The 21,133-nt window shown below is 47.2% G+C and overlaps 1 protein-coding gene across 1 annotated transcript in view; it reads left to right on the top strand.

Annotated features, from left to right (window-relative positions):
• Nucleotides 1-21,133, top strand: part of DNAH12 (dynein axonemal heavy chain 12) — a 3,791,933-nt gene that overhangs the window by 1,172,287 nt on the left and 2,598,513 nt on the right. Inside the window, exon 23 of the mRNA XM_069643677.1 lies at nucleotides 15,547-15,666. Within this exon, the coding sequence (XP_069499778.1) occupies nucleotides 15,547-15,666 (120 nt within the window). The remainder of the gene's footprint in view (nucleotides 1-15,546; nucleotides 15,667-21,133) is intronic.

Here is a 21,133-nt window from a genome sequence, read left to right as displayed (position 1 = left end):
AATAGTGGAGTCTCTGTCTGGGGGAGATAGGAAATGCTCCCTAGATCTGAAGGACGCATACTTAACACGTCCTGATCTGGCAGCCTCATCGATCACTCCTCCGATTTCGGGTCACAGGGCAGCACTTCCAATACAAGGTGCTGCCTTTTGGGCTCAACTCAGCACCAAGAGTCTTCATGAGGCTCATGAATGTGATGGGGGCACTGCTCAGATCAGAGGACCATCGTGTATATCCATACCACAACGATTGGCTAGTCAGGGCGGAGTCACCGGAGCAGGTCTGGAGCACAACTGGCAAGCTCATGAGCACTTTGTATGACCTGGGGTTCTCAATCAATGTCCAGAAGTAACAGCTTCAGCCTAAACAAACTGTAGTGTTCTTAGGACTCTTGTGGGACACACACAGAGGCAGATGATATTCCCCACAAGGGGAAAGGTAGCAATCAAGGCAGCAGTGGGGCTCTTCTTCAGCAGACCAGTGACCACAGCCTGGTGGGATCAGCACTTGCTAGGGGTAATGGCTGCTTGTCTCCTGGCAGTTCCTCAAACCAGGCTGAAAAAGAGGAGGTTGCAGTTGCACTTTTCAGCCTCATGGCTTCAATTGAAGGGAGAGCAGACGGCAGCGGTTACCATACCGGCACACCTGCACCAGGATCTTGTATGGTGGAGTCAGGACACCAACCTCATGGCGGACAGACCCTTCAGGCAGCCCAAACTGGAGCATACAATTATGACGGATTCCTCCCTACAGGGGTGGGTAGCCACTCTGGGCAACCACAGTGTACATGGTCTGTGGTCAATGAAGGAACAGCAGAATCAGATCGACTGGCTGGAAATGATGGCCATCGAGCTTGCGCACAAGACTTTTCTTCCAATGGTCTGAGGCAGGTCGGTCAACGTTCAGACAGACAACTCCACCTGCATGTACTACCTCAACAAACGGGGGCACCAGATCTCCTCCTCTGTACAGACTTGCCATCGGCATATGGGAGTGGGCCATTGCACAGAATATATAGATCTCAGCAGTCCATCTCCCGGGGGAATCCAACCTGGAGGCAGACAGACACATTAGGATGGCTTCCGATAATTATGAGTGGCAGTTGAACTTCGGGGCATCATCAACAGGTGGGGGCATCCTCATATAGACTTGTTTGTGACAGAGCAGAACCGGACATAACAGCAGTTTGTGTCTTGGGAGGGCCGGGGCCAAGGCTGCCTGAGGGACGCACTGTAGATGCAGTGGGACGGAATGTGGGCATATGTATTCCCCCTGACGCCCCTTCTCCACAGGATCACTTGCAAAATCAGAGAGTCTTGTCAACTGTGACTGATCCTAATAGCGCCGCAGTGGCCGGCCAGGCCCTGGTACCCAGACCTCTTGCAGATGGCAGATCAGCTTCCGGTTCCCCTTCCCCTAGGGATGGACCATCTCCTGGTTCAGCAGGGGGGAACGGTCATTCACCCCTCCCCGGAGAGGCTAGCCCTAGCAGCCTGGTCCCTGAGCAGATAACGCTACAGCACCTCAATCTGTCCAAAGACAATCTAGAAATCATACAAAGAGCCAGGAGCCATGCTACGCGCACGCAATACAAATGCAAATGAACCAGATTCTGCTTCTGGGCCATAGTCCGGAGTGGATCCCCTAACATGCAATCTAGACCAAGGGTTATCTTTTACAGCACATCTGGCTAGGTCAGGCGTCCAAGTAGACACATGCCTGACATACCTAGCGGCCATTGGCGCCTACAGGAACTCGGACAGGATTTCTTTCTCTACGTCCAACCCTGTGGTGTCAAGACATCTGGTGGGGCTAACAAGGCATTTCCCACGTGTCGGGCATCCGTATCCAGTCTGGGATCTCAATGTAGTCCTCAGCGCACTTGCCAAAAGCCCTTTGAGCCCATGGCGACTATAGACATGAAATTTGTCAGTCAAAACCGTTATCCTGGTGGCCCGCATCTCAGCATGCAGATCTAGCAAAATTCAGGCGCTATTGACTATAGAGCAATACACCACATTCCATCAAGACAAGGTGGTACTCCGCACTCATCCTTCCTTCCTACCAAGGTGGTCTCATCATCCTAGGGAGGATAGCTCAGTGGAAATGTGCTCGCCTTGGGAGCAAGACGACATGGAGCTACACAGGTTTTATCCCCAGGTCCGCGCTTAGAAACCTCTGGGTATTAAGCGCCTTATAAATAACCTATCATATATCATATCATTCCACCTAAATGAGGAAATTGTACTACCCATTTTCTTTCCTAATCCAACAGAAGAATTGGAGAAGGTCCTTCACTGCTTTGACGTCAGGAAAGCATTGAAATTCTACCTGGATAGGACCAATAATTGCCACAAGTGAGACACCCTATTTGTCACCTTTGGCGAATTTAAACTGGCCGGGCAAGCGTCAAAGGCTTCAATAGCCAGGTGGATGGCCCTGGCCATTCACCAAGCGTATAGGGTGCAGCGTAAAGAGACCCCAAGGAGCATGCACGCTCACAAGGTCAAAACAAAGGCAACAGCGGTCACTTCCCAAAGACATGTACAATGGCAAGCAATTAGCAGGGCCACCCCATCAGCCTTCTGCAAGCATTATTGCCTGAATGCCAGTGCACAGTCTGATGCAGCCTTCGGCCAGGCGGTGCTGTCATATCTGTTTGCCTAGGCTTGGTAACAACACTCCTCCCCAGGGCTTCAATCAGTGGTAATCACCCATGCAGGATGGAGGAAAGGAAACGGGACGTAGGAGTAATACAAGTTACTCACCGGAGTCACTAAAATACTCCTAGTTCATAGTCCCCATTCCTCCATACATCCCACCATCCTTCCCCCTAAAATAAATAGCAGCGTCCGTAGGCAGATTATCACAGCCGATGCGTCAAAGAAGACTATGGTATGGCGCCGGTGGGCGGGGGGTCAAGGGAAAGAAATGTTTTCTGGTGAAAAACATTCTGTTCCAGTTCCTAGCGAGGGACGCACATGCAGGATGGAGGAAAGGGGCTATGGTCTTAGGAGTATGTTAGTCACTCCTGTGAGTAACTTGTAATTAATTCTCCATTCCATGGAGTCCCATGGACTCCGTGAGGTGATTACCTGCACTGGTGATATTTGTGCCGGTAATACTGGCTGTTTTTGACAGTGAGGTGCCTGACTTTCCTCCAGCTCTTGGCTGGAGGTACATCAGGGCACCCCACCGGCAAACTTGTACTCTGCCGGTTCTGAAATGTGCCGGTGAAACAGAATTACTGGGATGTTAATTCCGCACCAGCAAGCTCATAATGAGGCCCAATGCCTCAATTGCAGCTGTAAATCAGTTCTTGGAGTCATGAAAATGTCTTAACCCAGTGTGCCTCCAGCCACTTTTTTCAGAAGCAATATGAATGCTCTCAGTTCTGTTTCTTGCACTTAATTCCTATTAAAAACAATTATCTGCAAAGCCAACAGCCTTCACACTTGGATTGGCACTAAATAGGCATTTTCCAGGCACTGCCATTGTATGCCCCATTACTTCTATCTTTTTCCAGCTTTTTCATCTTGTTAGGCAGAATCCTATGCAGTTCCCTTAGGGAGCAGTACAGAAGATTAGGACTACAGGTATATGCAATAAATCCCCTTTGGTATCAGTCTGTACCAAACAGATTTAGTTGGTAGCTGTGCCTGAGCAGCCAGACGTATATCAAGAGGGAGAGGAGCAGTATTCAGGGTTTACACAATAGGATCACAGTACCTTAGAACAAGGAAACACTGACCAAAGCTTTGTATCAAAAAGAATATATATATTTATTTTACACACTCTTAACTCTACACACACATCACTATCCTTAAAGCAAGTTAAACAGTCAAGAAAAGTATACACAACTCCCTATTTAAATTGTAGACATGGTTGAGCAAGAGTGAAAACTGAGCAAAATGGCACAGTGTAAACCAAGCAGAAATGGCACTCTAACAAATTCTTCAATTGAGAGAGAGATCAAGTTTATACAGGGTTAGACTCCTAAACACACCAGCAACACTTCCCAATTGGATTGTGAACAAGTTAAGCAAGGTAGTACTTTAGCATAAGCAATACTTAGGTGAAAACCGAGCAAAATGGCACTTCAACAATATATAAAGGGGAAGGAAAGGTGGTTATAAGAGATTAGGTGCCCCAACACATTTCTTGATGAGAAGCAATCTAGAGAAGGCAGTTGTAACTGAAATAGCCAGAGTCAATGGTACAAGGCAAAGTGCCCAGGTTCACACGGTTGTAGTAGCTGCAGTCAAGTCTTTGTTTAACGGTTGAAAAGGAGGGTGCAGAAGGTAAAAAGATAATGTTAGACAATAGGGACGGCCAGCCCAGAAGGTAAGTAAGTACCTTTAGCAGTACCCAATGAAACGGGAGGCCTGGCGGAACAATGTACCTTAAAAGTGGAAGAGGCTCCTGCGGTGGCGGTAGTTCCTGGCAGTTCCTGCAGTTCGGGAGATCCAGCAGAGGAAGAGAGGCTCTCGCCGTGGAGGAAGGTTCGAGTTACTGCACTGCCCAGGGATGAAACCAGCCGCGGTGCTGCCAAAACGGAATAAAAGGTACGCTCCTTTAAATCGCGGTCGTGGTAGACGGGTGCCTGGCTATCCGGTCTCCTAGTGCTGGGCACTGCCGATTCGACCAAGACAGGTCCTGGAAGGCGATTGGTGAACTTGTTGGTCCCACCAGCTCAAGGGAAGAAGGCTCTTGCAGGTGAAGATCTTCTCTTGTCATTGGAGAAAAGTGGTGAGGATCTGCAGCAGGGCTTCACCGGTGGTTCAGTCGTTGCAGATGTCTTTGGCTTCTCTCCTCCTCGGATTTCTCAGGTCCATTGGCGACGTCTATCTTCCCGTCTGCAGGTGCCTGCTTTTATGCAGAAAACCCGCCATTCATACAGCCTAGCTGTCACTCACACAGCGGGGTGGCTATACTGGCGGGATAACCCCCCAGCCTATCCGGGCAGAGTGTGACATGGGTTGTGTAGGCAACCCGGTCCAGTGTGCCTATTCCCCCTCCCACACATCCTGTCTACCCCAGACTCGCTTGCGCCAAAAGGAGGGCTTTTGTCCAGAAGCCCGCCAAAAGGACGAACAAAGGGCCCTGACCTCGGTTTGGATTACAGAGAGTGACACGAGAAAGAAATATCATTAAAGATCTGGCAAAAAAAAAACACCGGATTAAAGTTAATATTAAAATAACCTGGCGGTATGTTAGAGGCTGTCAGTAAAAGTGGTAGCCTCGAAACAATGGGAAAATCCCATAGGAAAATATTCGTGGTCGAATATTTACGGTAGTAACCACTGCCACCAGCCAGAACCTTTGGAGAGAGGGACTGGACAGTACCTTCTTGAAAATGAACACCACGGAAAAACTATTAACCCTTCCCAGTACCTCCATAGTAAGATGGGTTGTACTGGTTTTGTTCATAATTATTGACTAGCAAAGTCAATGGTAACTTTGCATGCCCTGGCAGACAGTAGTCAGTCCCAGGGTATGGAGTTTATGTTTGGGGGTCACCATGACACCCCTGTGTTACTGCACTGATGGTGCTGTGAAACACACATGTAAAAAGATGATACCCATGGAGTGAGAGAAACTCCATAGCCCATAAGCACAAAAATTAGCCGGAAACGCACATCATAAATATGCCTAAGAGTGGGAAAAAAATTCTCACTCTTAGCAGGAGTAAAAAAATAAACCCTTGAAATCCAGCAAAGCTGCTGGGGGACTCATAGGTAAGGGAAATTAGCCTTTTAAGAGAATTCTCCCTAACACATCTTATGGCCATGTAGACCCATTATGGCAATGCCCGGCAAGTTCCTATTTTATGCCTATAAAGAATATTTGCCAATCCTTGTCGAAAATTAGTAACCTATCTGTACACATTATGTTTAAAGTCCTCACTTAAATTCCCTCTACTTGGTCCTTCTTTGTACACTCACAGTTTTGGATATGCAAATGGAGTGATTGATTACTTTTTCCCATTCCCTGACCACCTTGATATGCCCTATCACATTTTGCACATAGTCAATGTACACAAATGCTGAATATACTTCTCTATGCAGACGTTACACTTTCTCAAGTTTGATAATTAGATGCAGGATGTGCATGTGCAGGATGGGTTTTGCCACAAGCGCTTTAGGCAGTGAAATGTCCATGTATGAATCTGGCCCCTGTAGTATACAGGTCAGTGTGTTACAAGATCATGGGTTTTAGGAACCATACATTGTGCCATCATCTTCCTTTCTCCATTTCACCAGTAGTTTTAAATAAATCTCTTCAAAAATTGTTATATGCTACCTAATACTATTTGGATGCTAGTATCAACACCTTGACTGTCCAGCTAATCAACATGGCAAGGCTAGTTGAAAACAAACTAGACAGCCTCATCCCAATGGATGAAAGGGAAAGCCTGTAGTTCGGTCTTAAATCTTTTTCCCTGATTCACTTGAATGGGTGACATACTTCCTACCATACGATCATCAGGGCTTTCTTGCTGACTGGTCGAGAGTGATAGGCTACATTCAATAGGGGGGCAAGAATGGTCTGGTGCCCGAAAAGAATGAGACTACTGAACCTAATCTAGGGAACATAGCAGAGTTTAAAAGAGCCAGGAGGCTTGGACCTGCATGGAGAAAAGGGGGGAATTGCTTAGGCCTACAAGAGCAACATAGACTAGAAGTCGGAATGCGCACAAACCCAGGGGACGGGGAAGGGGAGGGCAGGGGGGAAATGTTGTAAACTTTCTTTTTTGTTGAAAATCAATAAAAACCTGCGTAAAAATAATCTTTTTCCCTGCATTCACTTGGTAGCTTTCCACGTAAATGCGGTGTCAGAGTTTCTGTATGAGGTTCCAATGCAGCAGGGATTATCTCCAAACTGATCACTATACAATGGGAGTATTTACCCAGATTGTACACTGTTTGTCTGTGCTAATAGGAAACTGGCACAGTGCAAGTAAATCTATAAGGCAAAGATGAGTGCCATTTTTCCAATGTTGGATGCTATTGAAGGTGTCTGCCATGCTCATGTATGCATGAGTGAGATTAGCTTGGAACCTTTGTAGTTATACACTAGGGGTGCAGAGCCTTGGATGGGTCCCTGTTTCCACACTGTCAGCAACAGGCCTTACCTGGGAGGGCAGCGTGGGTGTCTTGACGAGAAAAGCCTGTCTTTCCCAGTTTCAACTCTGTTGACTGATAAGTGGTATAGACGAAGAACCCCTGAAAGGGAAGGACCCAGCAAGGAGGAATAAACTCAGTAAGGAACAAACCTCCTGGAGACCACTGACTGTTAATTAGTGATAAGGCTTTTCTGGGAGAGATCTTGAGAAAGACGAGGCAACACCTGGGACCCCTGAAGACAATAAATTGGCTAGAAGGAATGGAGACTGGCAGACCAGGAAAGGGAACGAGAGAATTCTGTGCAGGAGAGAAAGGCAAAGATGAGAGCCACAGGAGAAGGAAACAGGAGCTCTGGTGACGAGGAAGGAAGAATAGAATCAGCAGGAGACAGAGAGAAACTAAGGAGCATGTGGTAGGGAAGCGAACATCTATTCTAAGGTCCTGGCAAATAGGCTTGCACATATTCTCCCCAAGATCATTGACGCAGACCAGACTGGCTTTATCCTGGGTAGGAGCACAGGAGACAATGTACAAAGGGCTCGTAACCTAGTGGAAGTAGCAGAATCAGAATACCAAAAGCTTTGTGCTACTAAAGCCTATGACCAGGTCGACAAGATAGACTGAGCATTAATGCGTCGTGCCCTTAATGCATTTCACTTTGGCTCCCTATTCCGCAAAATGCTTTTAGCAAATTATAACTCCCCGAAAACAATCCTACGGGTGAACAAGGAACTCTCAGCCACCATAGCACTGTCCAGTGGAACCAAACAGGGATGCCCACTCTCCCTGTTGATCTTCGCCCTGGTTCTGGAGCCCCTTGCCCAATGAATCCGTAAAAATACATCCATCACAGGACTTGCAGTGCAAGGCGACCACTTTAAAATATCCCTCTCTGCAGATGATTCAATGCTTTCCCTCACCAACTGCCAATCCTCCCTACCAGAGGCTCTGATAGAGCTGGAAGGCTTCGGGAAAGCGGCAGGATTCACAGTTAATTACACTAAGTCTGGGGCCTTAGGGGCGGGTCTGACCCTAGAAGTGATCAACACATTCCAGGCAGCCTGCCCGTTAAAGTGGAGCACCAAAGCAATTCAATATTTGGGGGTCCACATAGTTGCAAACCCCAAAGTACTTTACGCAGCCAATTTCCCCCATCTCTTCAGTGATCTGGAATCTGATCTGAAAAGATGGACAGCGCAAGAGATCTCACTCATGGAAAGAGTCACAGCCTGTAAAATGAACTTGCTTCCCAGATTTTTGTATCTGTGCTCCATGCTGCCAGTAGAAATCCCCTTGAAACCACTCTCCAAATTACAAGGACAGATCTGCCAATTTATTTCAAGGGATAAGACAGCACCTATAGCCAAAATGGTGATGACAGGTGACTCTAATTGGGGAGGGATGGGGGTCCCTAATCTCCGAAATTACCAAGTGGTGGCACAAATGGCCAATATGCTGACCTGTTTCTCTCCTACAGTCCCCCCGAAATGGTATCCATTGAACAATCCAAGCTCCCGTCCCCCTTTAGCTCCTTACCACATATGACACAAGTGGCAAGTAAGGGCTGGACAAATCTCCTTTCGTATACTAAAGCCTCTTTGAAATCCTGGCACTGGGCATTAAAGAGGGAAGGAATCCTGAAGGAAATAAGCCCCCTCTCCCCAATCTTCCACAATCCAGACTTTACCCCAGGCTTAAGCCTAGCTAATTTCAAGAATTGGATCCGTGGTGGGCCCCAAACGATCTCACAGCTCTTCGAAAATGGCTCAGCTTACATTTTTGAAATTTTTTAAAATAAGTTCTCATTGTGGGAATCGGACGGATTTTCTTATATGCAAATCCGACACTGGATCTCTCATCCTCTGATCAAACAAGGGGCCATACGTGAACTATCCGCCCTAGAACTCACACTGCAGGGGGGCCCTCAGGGAGGAGACATTTTAAGGATATATAAGCTACTACAAGAAGACATGTTATCCATCCATCCTAAATACATGTCCCTCTGGAAAGCCGATCTGGGTCACCCCATAGAAGACCAATCATAGTTGGATAACTGATCCAGGAACAAAACCTCCTCCAGGTGTATAACCAACAAAGGATGTGCCCTAAAATTACTGTACGGTGGTACTTTTCCCCAGAGCGCCTTCACCACTTTGAAAAGTCACTAGTCCCAGCCTGCTGGAGTAAATGTGGGTCACATGGATCCTACTTCCACATGTGGTGGGTCAGCCCGGTGACACAATCCTTCTTGGAGACATTAATAAAAATGATTGAGGCCATTACTCACGTAGCCCCCTACCCCTGGAACCTGAGGTGATATTACTAGGTACCCCCCTCTCGGAGGGTTATCCAAGAACCGGAACCACTGCGAAGCTAATCACTCAACTTCTGCTGGCTGCAAAAATTACAATAGCTCGCAAATGGAAATCAGAAGAAGGCCTGCTACTACAACTCTGGTGGGTTAAGATTTGGGATATTCTGGTGGCAGAAAAGGTCACGGCAGCCAAAGAGGGGTCTCTTCACTGTTTCACCAACATCTGGACACCAATCTTGGAGTATAAGCAGAGCCACCCAGCCCACACCCACCAGCCACAGATGGCGAAACATTTCCTAAAGACTGCCTAATCCCGTCAACCCCTCCCCAACCAACCCCCCACGCCACCCCAACTGGTGGAGGAGAACCAAGCTTCCTGCCGCCAAGCGATTATGTCATCAATATCTTCCACTATTGTAACAATGATGTATGCCGCAAATGTTTAAAGAAAGTTAAAAAAAAAAAAAGTGTTATGCGAAGGAGACTTTTTCTACTACTCTTAAAGAACCACTGTTTGCACAAAACTTTCTCAACATTCTATCTGAAACAGTTCAGGGGAAGGGAATCATCCCCTGGATACAAGGATTGTTTTGTTGGATTTTCATACTTAGTTTGTGCACCCGTTTTGCTGAGTTTAAAGCAGAGACATTTTCCTTTCACCTTTTGTTCATTTTTAGTGTGAGGATCAGATGGGTTTAGGACACAAAGACAGTTTACTTAAGTTGGATGACGAGACACAGACTGATCCCTAGTTTTGATTTCTTAGGCAGTGTTAGGCAGAAACCTGTGCAGTTCCCTCTGGGACCACTGCAAAAGATTTAGGACTACAGGTGTTTGGCAGTAAACCCACTTGGTAGCAGTCCGTACCACACAGATTCACTTGGTAGCTGTGGCTGAGCAGTCAGACTTCCCTCAAGAAGAGTTATGCAGTATACAGAGTATTCACAATAGGTCAAGAGAACACAATAGAACAAGTAAACACTGACCAGGGCTTGGTGTAAAAGAGATATAATTATTTATTTAAAAACCACATCTAGAAAAACACACAGGCACTAATAGTAAGCAATTCAAAAAACACGGTCACTAAAAAATATACACTCCCTTAAAAGAATATTAGACAAGTCTTAAGTAAAGCCCCACTTATTTTCAGACAGCGGTGAGCGCTTAACGTAGATGGCACTCTAATAATTCGTTTTAAAAAGGGAGAGAAAAGCAGAGAATACATTGAAACAGATCCCAACACTTTTTCATGAACACAACAAGAGAGGAAGGCAAAGTAACACCGTGAATTCAGAGTCAGTAGGCCGGATCCGCTTTAAGAGGATCAAAACGAAATGTGTCCAAGGTCACACGGTTGCAATGCACAAGAGTCTTGTAATGGTTCAAAAAGGAGTTGGACCAAAGAAAGGGACCAGTTAGAGGGTCAAGGCGGCCAGCCCAGTCCAGAAGGTTAAGGGGTTATTATTACCTTGTAGCAATCTTTAGAAAGGGAGGCCTGGCGGACACGGTACCTTAAAGTGGTGAGAACACTCCAGCGGAGGCAGTTGTTCCTGGCAGCGGATGCAAGTCGGTGCTTCGTCCGGGGGAAGAGAGGATCTCATCGGGGAGGAAGACAGGAGTCCGTTGCACTGTATCCGGCTGCCGGGGTACTTGGCACGGGCAGTTCGACCACAAACCGGTCTGGGGTGCGAAGAAAAGAAGGTAAACTGTTTGTGCCCACCAGTCAGCGGAAGAAGCCTCTCCAGCCGGGAGATCTTCTCTGTCGTCGGGAAGTGGTGAGTCGGTTCCGCAGGGCTCCACCGGTGGTATCGTCGTGGTAGGTCAGCTCAGCTTCTCCCTCGTCGGATTCTCAGGTCCTGTGGCGACTTCTGAAGTTCCAGTCCCCAAAGCCCTGCTTTTATGCAGCATACCCCCATTCACTCAGCCTAGCTGTCAATCAAACATGCTAAGTGGTGAGCCGGCCGGCTCACCACTTGGCCCAATCACACAAGAGTGCTACTTGAGTTACCAAGCTAACTCAATCCAGGGTGCCTAAACCCCCTCCCACACCCCGTGTGGTACCCAGACAGAGTGGCACCACTTTTGGAGGCTTCTGTGGAGAAGCCCGCCAAAAAGTGGAACAAAGGGCTCGACTTGGGTTGGAGTCACAGAAGAGAACACAAATGCCATTTTAGAATCGAGTCCTGGCAAAAAATACCGACCGGCGAATTAATATTAATTAAATAAACCGGCGGTATGTTCGAGGCTATGAGAATTAAATAATTAAAGTTGGTAGCCTCGAACAATGGGAAAATCCCATAGGGAAATATTCGCGGTCGAATATAAAAAGTAGTTTCCACTGCCACCAGCCAAAACTCGATTAGGAGGGACGGAGACGTGCCCCCTCGACTAACAGACCCCAGGGCAATCGAATTGCCCTGACCAGTACATCCACAATATGATGGTTTGTACTGGTTTCTGTTAATAATTTGGGACTAGTAAAGCCAATGGTGACTTTATATGCCCTGGGAGACAGTAGTCATTCCCAGGGTATGGAGTCTATGGTGGGGTGTCACTATGACACCCCTGTGTTACTGCACGGAGGGTGCTGTGTAACGCACATAGTAAAAACACATGAGACCCTATGGCGTAAAGGACCCCATAGCCCATAAAACACATTAACAGTCAAAGGAACACCATAAATCATGTCCAAGAGTGGGAAAAAAGAGTCTCACTCTTGGCAGGAGAAAAAAACAAACTCCAGAAATCCAGCAAAGCTGCTGGGGGACTCACTAGGTTAGGAAATTCAGCCTAGGAGAGAATTCTCCTTAACAGGCAGGGAAACACTCTTTAGGATAGGGAGGGAAATGCCTTTATCCAAACCTTTTTACTTTAATAAAATGTCTAATATTGAAAACATTACAACTGTGTGTCCGTCTCTCATTTCTGACCCCTCACAGCAAGGCAGTGAAATGCGAGGCCACATTCCATTACTTCTCCTGTCTTATGACGCAAGACTCACAGGATGGTGAAGCACAAAAGATTTATATCTAGTTGGGCGATCTTCCTTCACGATCCATAACAGACAGAATCTTTCTGGACAACCAATTTCTAGATTTCTAAGTAGAGGATGAATGAGGCGAGTTTTAGATCTTGGATTTCTGTCACACTGGCTATGCCCTTCACAAGAATTAGAATAAACGAAAGCATCACATGGCCAAAATATATGAATAGTGGCACATGCCAGGGTTACCCCGTGCCGCCTCTCCTGTTCGCACTCACAAAATAACCTGTGGGGTGCAACATTAGGGTGATTACACACATCTCCTTTTTTCTCTTAGTGCCTGCAACTGGCCTCCATCTTGACACTAATCTTTCTTTCGCTCATCACATTTCGAGCACATCCCGTTCCTGTCTTTTCCATCTTTTCAATATTCCTAAAGTTAGACCTCTTCTCACTTTCAGTGCCACTAAGCTTCTAATCTCTTCCTTAATCTTTTCTCGATTATTCTATTGCTGTGTACTCCTATTTGGGCGTCCTGTCTCTCGTCTAGCTCCTCTCAAATCTGTTTTTATCTCCTCTGTCCGTCTCCTTTACTTCTTACCGATTCGCAAGTCTCTCTCTCTGCCTCTTTGGCCTCTCTCCGATGGCTACCCTTCCACTCTCAAATTAATGTTTCTCTTTATATCCCTTTATGGGATTGCTCCTATTTATCTTGCTTCTCTTGTTTCCTTGTATGCCCCTTCTCATGCTCTTCTCTCTCAAACCCACTTTGGTTTAACTGAATCTCACCCTCCATGTGCTTCTTCTCGCTTTCATTCTTTTTCTTTATTGGCTCCTCTCACTACGGTCTATTCACTCCTATTCTACTTTCCGTGCTGCCCTAAAAACTTTTACTTCAATCTTAATTGTATTTTAAGTCTCAATGTAAGTTATCTTTATTGTGTTATCCCTTTTCACTTCAATTGTACTGTAAATTGTTTCTGTACAACGCCTTGGCGTAAGGCGCTATATAAATAACAAATACTAAATGCAAAATTTCCGTGGGGCTTTCCTACCTGAAAATAGCCCTGTATGCCGATGATGTTCCCCTGTTCCTGAACCAAACCGAAACATCCTTCTCCTCTATAATCTAGTAACTCAAAGAGTTTAGCTTCACCTCCAGCTACACCAGATCGTATTTCTATCTGTAGCCCTTGTCGGCCTATGGTTCCCAAATGTGCTGCGATATCTCCTGGCAGCACAATTTGCGGTTAGGCAAATGGGACAATGACTACATGGCCAGGCGGGCCCCACTTAGAACAGTCCGGTACTCCTTTCCCCTTAACGTCTCTTCTCTTCATGGGAAGACTGAGGCAGTCGCAGGGAGATTTGATGCTGGCATCTTTATCTCCTAGATTCGATGCTGGCATTGTTATCTTACTGAAATACAGCACACAAGCTCTGGGGCAGGTTTTAGGCATAAAACCTGCCTGGGCCCCCTCTCTCCAGTCCCAGTCCAGAAACCCAGATTTTATTCCGGGGGTGAGCTTGCTCACTTTCAATCCTTAGTTCAGTGGCAGTCCAGGTCTCCTCGGGACTGTTACATCCGTGGCCTCCCCCAATCCTTCAAGGGCTTCAAAACAAAGTAGTTCTGCCAGAAATAGAAAGGCAACACTATTGTCAGCTGAGACATTGGATCTTGGTTGTGAATGTATTCCAGGTAGGCACCAGGGAACCTACATCCCTGGAGTTCCTTATCAGCGGCCTGTCGGGCAAAAGCTAGATTTCTAGGATTTATAGACAGCTGGACAGGTCCGACTCTTTTGAAAAACTGCCATACATGGTGGCATGGGAAAGGGGCCTTCAATAGGAAGTCCCCTTAGACTCCTGGTCATGCATCTGGTCGATGGCCCAAAAAATCTCCAAACTTCTCCAAGAGATCCAGCTATCCCCACCCCTTAGAGTAATTAAACATAAAAGTGAAATTTTACCAAGAAGCCTGCTGGTGGCTTAAATCCAGATCCTGGCAGGAGCCAGAAATCATTAGGAAGAGCAGATTTGTGAAACCCAAGGTCTTGGAGAGTGAGAATGAGAGGGCAGTGGCCAACAGTGTTAAAAGCAACAGAAAGGTGCAAAAGGATGTGTATACAAGAGAGTTTGGAATGGTGAGCATTAGTGCAATCTCGGTGGAGTGTTATACTACAGAAGCAGATTGAAGTGGATCTCCAAGGCCATTATCATCAACGTACTTAGTGATCCGTCCAAAACCACTGCCTCAAGGACTTTTGGATAATGGGGGATACAAACCGGGCAATAGTTTGCTGGGCCATTTGGATTGAAGGAGGAAAGGAGGCAAGGAAGAGTCCAGCAAAGTTGGAGAGGTTTAAGAGTTCTGCAAGATAAGGGAAAGTGACTAAGGCTAAGTCCATTTGCTGAACAAAAGGGTGTATAGAAGCACAATATGGGTTGGCACTTTGAAGGATGGGTGCTCATTTAAAAGAAGAGGTAAGGGTGAAGTATTCGAGAGTGGAAAAGGTATGGGGAGAGGTTGTGGACAGAAGGAGGTTTGGTGAGGGAGAGAGAACAGTGCTGTGAAAGTGTCACAAATGTTAGACATTCTAAAGGAAAAGTAGTCTGCAAAGTCATTAGGAGAAAGGGAAGAGGTGATGGATATTGGCTTGTGAGGTGTAGGTAAAGACTGGAGGGTAGTTTGCAGCGGGATTGTGAAGGGAGGCGATTAGGTTTGTGAAGCAGTTGGATTTGGCATAGTCCAGTTCAGAGGTTAGGGCAGCAAAGACATTTCTGTAGGCTAGGAGTGGTTTAGGTGCCTGTAATTTGCGCCAGTGTCATCGGTCACGGTGCATGTTTGTTTTGAGAGTCTGAATTTTCGAGGTGATGCAAGGGACAAGAAGGCGTGAATGTGTGAGTAGCTCTTTAGCTCATCTGATATGCACTTAGCGTAGATGTTGAATTTGTAACCTATCTGACATTTTTACAATTAATGTGAAAATATTTGAAAAGTTTTAAGAACTTTTGCAGATTTAAATCTAGATTCAGAAATTGGAAATCTATTGTAGATTATCTTTTTAAATTGAAACAATCTCTAAAAACTGTGTGTAATTAGCCACCTTTTCTGTTGATTTAGGCCTATCTCGTAACAGCAAGAAAGGACTGGGTTAGGGAATGGCCAGGTCAAGTTGTGCTGTGTGTCTCACAGATGTACTGGACCAGTGAAGTCTATGAATCCATCCGCAGTGGACCGGAGGTACTGTAACACAAATGTCATTATTTCTTTTTCATTCCAAGTTGATTCGTTTTTGTAAGCGTAACTGTCTGTTTATCTGCAACTATGCTACACCCCTTGTAGTCAGGTTTCTGTCTCGAGCATTGGCTAGAGATAGGAGGATGATGAAATGTGGGACGTTCACCTTCAACATGCACAACACAATCAATTGGTGTTCATGAAGTATTAAACGCAGTCAACCAATGTGATTCTGTAGTAGGACTTGATTCAGTGGAATCAAAGGCTGTGCATTACGTGTGTTCTTTCCTTTCTATATGTCAGATGTGACAGAGACACTTATGAGGATTCCTGGAGACGGTTTGGGCACTCTGAGGGACAGGGAAATCCACCCACTAAGTGAAATAATGCCAACTGAGCCTGTATGGAGAATCCTCAAGTCCACCCAACCTCCACACTCCTTCTGTTACAATCCCTTTTTCAACTGCCAGAAAATGTACTACAACGATTGAGAGACACCTCACAATGTATGCCAAAGTGTCAGGAAGTGGCAGTGGTGCAAGAAAACATGCTGGGTTAGACTGGAGTTGTCTTTATAGAAGATACTGTGAAGGTCACAGCTGCTTATGGAGGAGTCCCGTGACATGTGCCCCAAAGTCAATTAAACCCAGAAATGGAATGCAGCAGTAGTGGGGATGGAGCTTTCACAAAGAGCAGTGAGTGAACAGGACACACTGGCACAGCGCATAAGAGATCTCTGTTAGGGAGAATTCTCAGGAATGTGCTAATTTCCCTTACCTTTAGAGACCCCCAGCAACTTGGCTGCATTTCTAGGATTTACATTTTCACCCGGAAAGAGTGTGTGCCTTTTTTTCCCCACTCTTTCATGTATTTTGATGTGTGTTTTACTTTTGTGTTTTTTGGATATGGAGTTTTAGACAACTCCATAGGCATCACCTTGTTCTTGTGTGTCACACAGCACCTTCAGTGCAGTAGCACAGGGATGTCTTCCCAAAGTTTAAATACCTTCTCTGGTACTGACTACTGTCTCCCAGAGCATGTAACGTTAAATTGACTTTGCTAGTCTTTTTAAATTCATAGACTCAGCACACACTATCTTCCTATAGAGTGCTGGAGGGGTTGCCTAGCTCCCCCTGGGTCTAAACACTCATGTAACAGTCGAATGTTATCCCTTCCTCTTGAAATGGCTGGTGGCAGTGGTTTTAGAACAAACTACCATGACTACACCGGTAGCTAAAAATCGTGTTAGCCATGTTTTTCAATATGGCGCCCAAGACCCTTCTGTAAAAACAGACTCCGGTCATCTTTTTGCCGTTTCTTATAGGAAAGGTCCTTCTAGTGTTTGTCTCTGCGCGCCAAACCAGGTTTGGTCCCTTTGTTTGATTGCCTTTGGCGGGTTTCAGTGCTGAAGCCCTCCTCTGGTGCCAGAGTGTCTGGGGTGGACAGTATGCGAGGGAAGTGCCCTAAACTCCCTGTGCTTCATCTCCTAGGAGATCTGAATGCACTCTGACGTGATTGGCTGGCTGACTGTCCAGCAAAGAACAGCCACCCTGCTGGGTGAGTGACAGCTAGGCTGGAATGAATGTGAGAAACCTGTTTAAAAGTAGGTCTCTGGGACTTGGAAGGCAGAGTCGACCACTTGAATGAAAGAACCAAAGACGAGCTGAAGGAAGACGACTGCTGCAACTCCTGGACCGTTGGTTTGCCCGGTGAAGCCCTGCTGCAGGTCCGAATTGCCTGAAACTCCCTCGACTGAGAAGCCCCTTCAAGGACGACTTCTTCCCTTGAGCTGGTGGGAACAACCAACTCGCAAGCCACCTGGACACCTTCTCCATACTGGTCGAATTTTCTTTTGAGTGCTGTTGAAAACCGGATAGCCAGTGAGAAGGATACCCGCTTGGGGGCTTAAGGCACTCATACCTTAAAACTGACATTTAGCCAAGCTTTTGGCTTCTTCCCTGGGCAGTGCAGGAACCTCCAGACGTCGTCCTTCTTGGCCCCACGACCGAAGCTCAGGAACAGCGAGATCTGCAGGAACTGCCAGGAATAACTGCCTCAGGTACAGCTTTTCTTCATCCATAAGGTACTGTGCAAACACGGTGTGGAAATCCTTTCTGCCGCGGTGAAAGTTTGTGAAACTTTCCCAACTTTGGGGTCTTGTTAGCTCCTAATCCCACATATAACTCTTTTTCTGGCAAACTACTTCTAAAAACATTAGCAAAGACTTAACTGTTTGCTACCAGAACTGTGCTATCCTATCCAAGACGCTTAACCATTGACTTTGGCCCAGGCCTATTGAATTGAATTGCCTCTTGTAGTGAACTGAAACTATTTGCCCTGCCTCTGAGAGTAATTGTGTTTTGATTCTTATAACCTTTGTCTTTCTACCCCTTTTGAAAGTTACTGAAGTGCCATTTTGCTCCCACTTCAGGGGAGTCTAACTTGTTTGCAAACTTGTTGGTTGTGTACTGTAGCGTATTATAGTGTGATATCGAGCTGCTTCTTGCTAGTGGAATGTTTTCTAACTAAATGTGTAAATAAATGTATATTCCTTTACCAGGAAACCTTGAGTAAGTGTTTGTTTGAACTACTGTATTTGCAAGTCCTTTGTGTAACATCTTGTACTGCTCACATCCCTCTTGAGATGAGTCTGGTTGCTAAGCCACTGCTACCACATAACTGCGTAGTACAGGCTTGTACCAAGAGGAAATTTTGCTTACACCTGTAGTCTTAATAGTGTGTAGTGGTGCCAAAGGGTACTGCATGCAATTCTGCCTAACAATCTCATTGCTATGAAACAATTATTGACAGCAATGACAGCCTGTCTGTGGTACCAGCTGGGCACCATTTTGGATTTGCCTAATTTCCACATAGTGGCCAGCCCATTTTCACTTTCGCCCTTTTCACGCACCATCAATTAAGCTCTTTTAGATGACAGACCAACAAGGAATGGGCAACAAAAAAACCAAATAGGATTCCAAGATGGCCGCCGAGAGGGGAGCACAGTAATCTGTGTGCTCGCACCTCCCGGCACCCAATAATTTTATGAAACTACAGTTCTGGCCTTCCCAGGCTGGGAAACTCGATGAGCAGCAGCAGGAGGCTAGGCTCGGTAGCCGGCAAGAACAAATGGTGACGGTCATAACTGGAAAGCAAACGGGCTCTTTGTACCAGGGCGGCGACAGCAATGCGTGACTCAGTCAGGTCGTGCACTGCAGGGGACCTTGAGCCGACAGGAGCGCATTGAATTTAAGAGGCGCCTGCCGGGGTCGGCCTCCTCGGCCGACCGAATCCCTTAGCGGAGCGAAGTACAGGGAGCGGGGAAAGGAACAGGAGGTCCCAAGCAAGGAGGGCACAGATCTCACCCAGAGCCAGTGATGGTGAAGAGGAGCCGGGCTGTCTGACGATCAGCAGGAGACTAGGCCATACCCAACAGGGCAGGCAGGAGTAAAACTGCATCCCTCGTAATCTGGCCCAAGAGGTGTCAAGGGCAGTCACCAGGCAGCCCCTAACTATCAATATCCAATCACTCTCAGGCAGCAGGCAAAAGAGAAGAGGAATGGGGAGAAGAGGGACGTTCATCACCTGAGAGAGAACGTTGGTGTGTCACACGGGACAGTGAGCATCGAATGACACTGCAGCAGGGCGCATACCAGGGCTCCCCTTTGGCGCTCACCCGAGGAATCTTCTAGCCCTGAGCACTAGGGTCTGAATCTTCAAACAGAAAGTGGTGTGAGACAGCGAGGACTGGGTGAACAGTTACCAGTTACAGAGAGGGCTGGGCAGCGGAGCATGCAACCACTGACCCCTCCGGTCGGTGGTCCGAGGAGCGGGGCAGCATGAACACAGATCCTACCAGCAGATTGGTGAGGAGGTGCAGCTGTGCCCCCGGAATGACCGTGACGTGGGAGGAGAGCCGGCGCCATAATAAGGAGGCAAGACAGGCCTGGGTCCGGGAAGGTAGACGCGGCCCGGTGGGACTCGAGAGCGAACAGCACAGAATGTGAACAGGCCCCATCGGCGGTAGTACGCTGTGTCAGTGCCATGGTGTGGAGGCCCGGGGTGGAACTGGCTCATCCCCCAAGCAAGAGACACGTGTGCAACTGTTGACCCGTGCTGGAGCAGAGTCGTTGGGGAGCGTGGGCCCGGAACCCATTTGAAGGCTCCAGCGCAAGACCTCGGTCCACCCCTGGATGAGTAGCACGGACCGCAACAAGGCCTAAAAAACAGAGCAGACATAGGGAGAGGAGCCCCAACAGGAGTTGGAATGGGCCTCTGAGTTACAGTAAACTCTCATGGTGATAGTATAACAAGTAGGTCCAGGTGGGAAACGAGGAGTCAAACACGGGCATAAGAGCATCCATTAAGCACATTCAAACCAATAGAGAGGGGATGAGAGCTGCCCCAGAGACAGAGCAGCAAAAGGGTACAGCAGCCCCCCCCCCACGCCCGAGCCATACCAACGGATGTCATGGCACAAGCATAAAGAACCCAAGGAGGGATTCCAAACCCCAAACCTGCAAAGAAGCTGTAAAACGGCACCCTGCAAAAGCTGTGGGTGATAGAGGGGGTGTCTGGCTTGCCAACAGAGCAAAGCTGCCAGAGTCGAGAAGAGTCTGTGGAGTCACCTGCCTGGATGGAAGGGCGAGCAATGACCAGTTCTCCAACAGTGCTTTCAGGAGGTCCGTGAAAAAAATGAGACACACTGCAATCTCAATTGAGCCTAATTAAAACAGAATTAGCTCAATCCCTGCAAGAGGTGAAAGGAGACATCGCAGAGCTGGGGGAAAGAATTGATGCAGCAGAACATGCTTTCCGAGAACTGTTGGAGTACACTCGCAAGACAGATACCCTGGTGGAGCAATTGCAAAGGGCCACCCAGAATCTGGAGATTCAGAGTGAGGATCTTGGGAATCACTTCAGGAGATCCAAGATTAAGATAAAGGGACTACTGGAAGGAGCGGAGGATCATGATCTGCGAGAAGCGACGCACCATGTCTTTGCAGACTTTCTGGAGCTGGAGCCATGCAAGGAATTTCCGCTGGATCCCATCCATCATGTGGCTCCAAAAAGAGGGGATACTGGTGCCAGGCCAAGAGAGGTGGTGGTGGCGCTTCAACAGTATGGACAAAAGGAATCAGCCAAAATGACCGAAAATAAATGACAAAATGCGTGACTTGGCTGAATTTCATCCGTTCGAAAATTCTGCACGGCCGAAAAGTTCTACCAGATCACACATTCGGTGCTGGGGGCTGCGGCGCACCCATGCTCACTATATTGTGAGCGGTGGTGTCCCTTGCAGCCATCCCAAAAAAAAAGGAAGAAAAGCACCCTGCAGCGCCGGTTCCTGATCTCGGAAGTGAAAGGGAACAGGCATTGCAGGGACACAAGGGGGGGGGCGGAGTGTGTGTGTGGGTGTGGGTGGGGGCAGGAGCCAAGTTGTAAATGTTCAGGGGGAGAAAGACCGAAG

The sequence above is a fragment of the Ambystoma mexicanum genome, chromosome 2p (genome assembly GCF_040938575.1).
Source record: "Ambystoma mexicanum isolate Mex_15411 chromosome 2p, UKY_AmexF1_1, whole genome shotgun sequence".
Lineage (NCBI taxonomy): Eukaryota > Metazoa > Chordata > Amphibia > Caudata > Ambystomatidae > Ambystoma > Ambystoma mexicanum.
Note: the sequence above shows the minus strand (reverse complement) of the source record. Positions and strands in the feature narration are given on the sequence as shown.